This window comes from Phragmites australis, chromosome 1 (assembly GCF_958298935.1).
Source record: "Phragmites australis chromosome 1, lpPhrAust1.1, whole genome shotgun sequence".
NCBI lineage: Eukaryota > Viridiplantae > Streptophyta > Magnoliopsida > Poales > Poaceae > Phragmites > Phragmites australis.
In genome coordinates, this window is record NC_084921.1 from 16,388,132 (window position 1) to 16,392,974 (window position 4,843).

Consider the following 4,843-nt stretch of genomic DNA (forward strand, 5'->3'; position numbering starts at 1 on the left):
CTGGTGTAGCTCTCAGTACAAGATAGGATCACATCTTGATCTCTTCTTCAAGCTGCAACACCTAACTATAACTCACTATAGGCCTATAAGTACTAACAACTTCTCTAATCTTATGCTTAATCACCTTAGATGATCATTTTAAGCACTTTAGTGGCTTAGATGTCTTCTCAAGTATGTGTGAGCTTCCTCTGTCATATGTCAAATGATTGGGTGGAGGGGTATTTATAGCCTCAAACCCGCCAACTAGCTATTTTTCTAACGACTCAGAAAAACTGTTAACACCGGATGATCCGGTGAGAACAATAGTACTAACACAGGAGCGTCGGTGAGTATAAAGTCAGAAACTAGCCGTTAGTACTCCACTCAAAGTCTTTGTGAACACCGGATATTCCGATATGCTTTCAAATCCATCACCGAACCTTCTGGTGAGTTATCTTTAGTCACACCACGCCACTTCTTCTCTGTGTAAAATGCTCTGGTACATTCATCTCTGTGACTATCGAACTATCCAGTGAATTGATCTTCATTCTTCAAAACTTGCAGTCGCCTCTGCAAGAAGGTCTAGTGCTTGGTTTGTGCACACCGAAGTATAGCATCGGAGCATTTCTTGCAGTCTTCCGGTGGGTTGATCTTCAGTCTTTGTACTTGTATTCTTCTCTATAAAAAATGCTCTGGTGCTATCCAGTGTAGATTACCGGACTATTCGGTGAGATACTCAGCCTTCTCCCCTTTGTCAGAAACGCTCTGATGAGTTCAACAAACAGAGCACCGGATGCATAATACTTCGGTGAGTGCAAACTCTACTGCACCGAACTATCCGGTGAGATCAATTCTCCTAGGACTTCATCAATTCAACCAAACTTTGTCCCGGCTGCGGTGCTTCTTGATGTATTACATCCATAAGACCTATTGATATATATTCTTAACAAACATATTAGTCTCAATGACTATGTTATCATTAATCAGCAAAATCACGATCATGATCTGATAGGACTATTTTTGCTACGCTTGAGATAGAACATAGGTAGATGTGGATAAGCAAGATTAATTTGTGCGTCCAACTCAAATCATAAAAGAGTATATAGTATTTAGTAAGAGTAATCAAGAAGGAACAAGTGTCACACAAGAACCTGTTCATGTAAGATTTTAAGATGTCGAGGGAAGTTGGGCTATGTACTTCGATATTCGTTCAATTCAAATGAAACTAAAAGGAGTCTCTCTCTCTAAAAAGAAAAAGAAACAAAGATGACCACTCAATTTCAGTAGTTATTTTTTTAACAATGATTTTAAGTAGTTAACATGAAAGCTAACATCATGCACCTTTATGGGCCTATGGCCTGTGAATAATTGTGTAGTGTTGGTCATGGTATCCCTGCTTTTGTCAAAGACACTTGCGTCACGTTCCCTCACCTCAAGAACTGTGCCTACCGCTAACCCCTTCTATATAAACCCTCAAGTTGCCCCCATGTGATGCGCATCAGCTACTAGCTTAGATCTAGACATACATTATCATCATGTCTCCAATTCCAAACGTCACGCCAATGGATCGTGCCGTGGTGGCGGCCGCCATGGCCGCCGTCGCGCTGCTGTGCCTCCAGCTGCCGGCGGTGACCCGCGGCCAGCTTCAGGTGGGGTTCTACAACACCAGCTGCCCCAACGCCGAGTCGCTGGTCCGACAGGCGGTGGCGAACGCCTTCGCCAACGACTCCGGCATCGCCGCCGGCCTCATCCGGCTCCATTTCCACGACTGCTTCGTCAGGGTACGTATAGATATGCCTCTTCCCCATGGATGTATGATCTGTTTCTTAATTCTGTTTACTTATTTACATAATGATTATCAGTTGACCTCTAGCTTCGATTAATTGTGGATAATGGATTGGAAACCGTTCGGTGCATGGTTAGTCGTCGAGCAAGTAATACAGTTAACTAGAGTATTTAACACTAATATTGAAGTATTTAATTTGGTCGTGCTTTTGCACTGTGTATGCACGGAATAAAGGGTTCCGTTAGTTCGCCTTTTATTTTCTTTGGTCGGTTTCTCTCTTTTCGTTTGGAGATGTGGACAACACTTCACAGACCTTTATTTGCTTTGGAAGTAGAGCAAAAGTCCCCATATCCATGACGATCGAATTGTCAAACAAAGTAACGTACCGTCAAGATCGACATACCAAGAATAAAAAAGTAGTCGTATATAGCAGCTCCGCGTACCGTTGTTCCTCTACCTGCTCCCGGTCGAACAGCTTTTTCCAGTACGCTTTTCAGGCCACAGATCCGGATGAGCACACTGCATCACGTGCATGCCTTGTCTTTGTGGTCATTGCTACTGTAGTAGCACTGTCGTAGGTGGGAACAGCCAGGGAGAAAGTATCCGGTGCTAATTACTTGTGCGATTTTTTCACGGAGAATTACGCAAATGGCAGTGGAAATTTACGAAAAGTTGAAAGATATTGTCAAGCATCATACAAGATGAAAATACACAGGGAAGTGTGACGTATAAATATCGTGATAGAATTTTTTTTTTTTGAAAATTTTCAGCAAACGATAGATTCATTTTTACTTGTTTGCTTTGTCGGGTATTGTGCAGGGCTGTGACGCGTCCGTGCTGCTGACCTCCCCGAACGGTACGGCGGAGCGCGACGCGGCGCCCAACAAACCGAGCCTCCGCGGGTTCCAGGTGATCGACGCCGCCAAGGCCGCCGTGGAGCAGAGCTGTGCGCGCACGGTGTCCTGCGCGGACATCGTCGCCTTCGCGGCGCGCGACAGCATCAACCTCACGGGCAACGTGGCCTACCAGGTCCCCTCAGGCCGCCGCGACGGCAATGTCTCCATCGACCAGGACGCGCTCAACAACCTGCCCCAGCCCACCTTCACGGCGGCGCAGCTGGTGGCCAGCTTCAACAACAAGTCCCTCACCGCCGAGGAGATGGTCATCCTCTCCGGCGCCCACACCGTCGGCCGCTCCTTCTGCACCTCTTTCCTCGCCCGCATCTACAACGGGTCCAGCCCCATCGTACGTCTGTCCGTCCGTCTTATGCACGTCTCCGTCGATCTCATGCTTGCATGCCTGATGCAACGTACTAATGCTACGTGCGCAGGTTGACTCGGGGCTGAGCGCGGGGTACGCGACGCTGCTGCGCGCGCTGTGCCCGTCGAACGCGAACGCGTCGACGCCAACGACGACGGTGATCGACCCGAGCACGCCGGCGGTGCTGGACAACAACTACTACAAGCTGCTGCCGCTCAACCTGGGCCTCTTCTTCTCCGACAATCAGCTGCGCGTCAACGCCACGCTCAACGCGTCCGTCAACAGCTTCGCGGCGAACGAGACGCTGTGGAAGGAGCGGTTCGCGGCGGCCATGGTGAAGATGGGCAGAATCGAGGTGCTCACGGGGAGCCAGGGAGAGATCAGGCTCAACTGCAGCGTCGTCAACAATCGCTCCTCGTCCTCGGTGGCGGCGCCGGGGATCGAGACGATGGCGGACGCGCGCTACTCCGGATCCACCGCGTCCCTCGATGAGATCGCCACGAGCTGATCGTGATGATGATACACGTACATGTGTGCACACACGTCTATCGTTAGGTTATGATCAGAGTACACGTGTTGTTTGTACACAGCACGTACGCCCTACGTGAGTACGTAGCACCGCACGTGTGTGTCCTTACTGTTTTTGTGTGTGTGCGTGTCACGCGTACACGAATTGTCCTGTGACCATATCCCATGCGTGCCGTATATCAGCAGTGAATAAAACTGGTGCTCTTACACCGATAATTGATCGATCGTCGTTGTGGTCCTTCATCATTTTCTATCATCAAAGATTCTTGATCTATATAGAAGATAAGGAGGAAAATCATTTCCAAAGGAGAGGACAGTTTGTGCTGCTGATATAAGATATTCACATTATTGCAAAATACCATGCTTGTGACTTGTAAACAAGTCTGGGGTTTTCAACTACCTGGAGCTATCACCAAGAAATCGTGTGTCGGCAATGATGACCTTCAATTTATGTGTATAATAGTATTATATATAGGTAGATCTATTATACTTAAAAATAGAGATCGCATGAAATTATAAAATATGAATAACATAGTTTTTACGTACTGATCTTACGCTGTGAAGATTGCTAAGGATATAGGTTATATTGTGTTGACAACATGATCGATTCTGCTGACGACGCGTTAGATTTATTGACAATGACAGCGGGTGGCGTCCAAGCAATCAGAAAGACGAGCAGTGGTCAAGAACTTGAGCAGTCATACGGAGTGCTTCCTAAAAATCTTCTTCACCCTCTCCTGATACAAGATCTCAATAGTGTCAGAGACTTGCTCTCCCGATTACCTGTACACGCCGATGTCGGGATAGAGTAGACTACAGTGGTAGTGCAACAGCGAGAGGAAAAGACAAAAATCCTAATTCTTATATAGACTCACGTAATAATAGCGTTTTCAAATTGAAAGTTACTCTTATTTGTAGTCTATCTTCTACCCTTAATGAGGTGGGGTCCTTATATAAATAATTAACTATTAACCAAATAAACTATGCTAATGAAAAGATTGACGGGACCAGAAGCAAGCAAGAGGTGGAATACTACAAAGAGAAAGTGTATCCATAAAAAAGTAGTTCATGTAATGGGAGAAAAATCTTCCACATTTACTTCTATTAGCAATATGATACTAATAGAAGATGTGTCTCATCATAAACCGCATCTCCATAATATAAGGCTTTAAGATTTATTGAGAATTATTAAAATTATATAGACCCTATAATTCTAACACCTGTACCATGTAAACATGTCTGGGGTTTTCAACTACCTGGAGCTATCACCGAGAAATCGTCTGTCGAGCT

At 46.0% G+C, this 4,843-nt stretch overlaps 1 protein-coding gene across 1 annotated transcript; it reads left to right on the forward strand.

Annotated features, from left to right (window-relative positions):
• Positions 1-1,459: 1,459 nt before the first annotated feature.
• Positions 1,460-3,778, forward strand: LOC133911420 (peroxidase 1-like). The gene is made up of 3 exons (XM_062353656.1): positions 1,460-1,760; positions 2,585-3,010; positions 3,096-3,778. Exons 1-3 carry the CDS (start codon positions 1,515-1,517, stop codon positions 3,531-3,533), a joined length of 1,110 nt encoding a protein of 369 aa, XP_062209640.1. The 5' UTR covers positions 1,460-1,514; the 3' UTR covers positions 3,534-3,778.
• Positions 3,779-4,843: the final 1,065 nt, after the last annotated feature.

Excerpts from the sequence above, each read along its gene's own strand:
- LOC133911420 (XM_062353656.1), top strand. The coding sequence starts at position 1,515 with ATGTCTCCAATTCCAAACGTCACGCCAATGGATCGTGCCGTGGTGGCG. Across the intron at positions 1,761-2,584 it reads TCCACGACTGCTTCGTCAGG|GGCTGTGACGCGTCCGTGCT; the intron begins GTACGTATAGAT and ends GGTATTGTGCAG. Across the intron at positions 3,011-3,095 it reads ACAACGGGTCCAGCCCCATC|GTTGACTCGGGGCTGAGCGC; the intron begins GTACGTCTGTCC and ends CTACGTGCGCAG.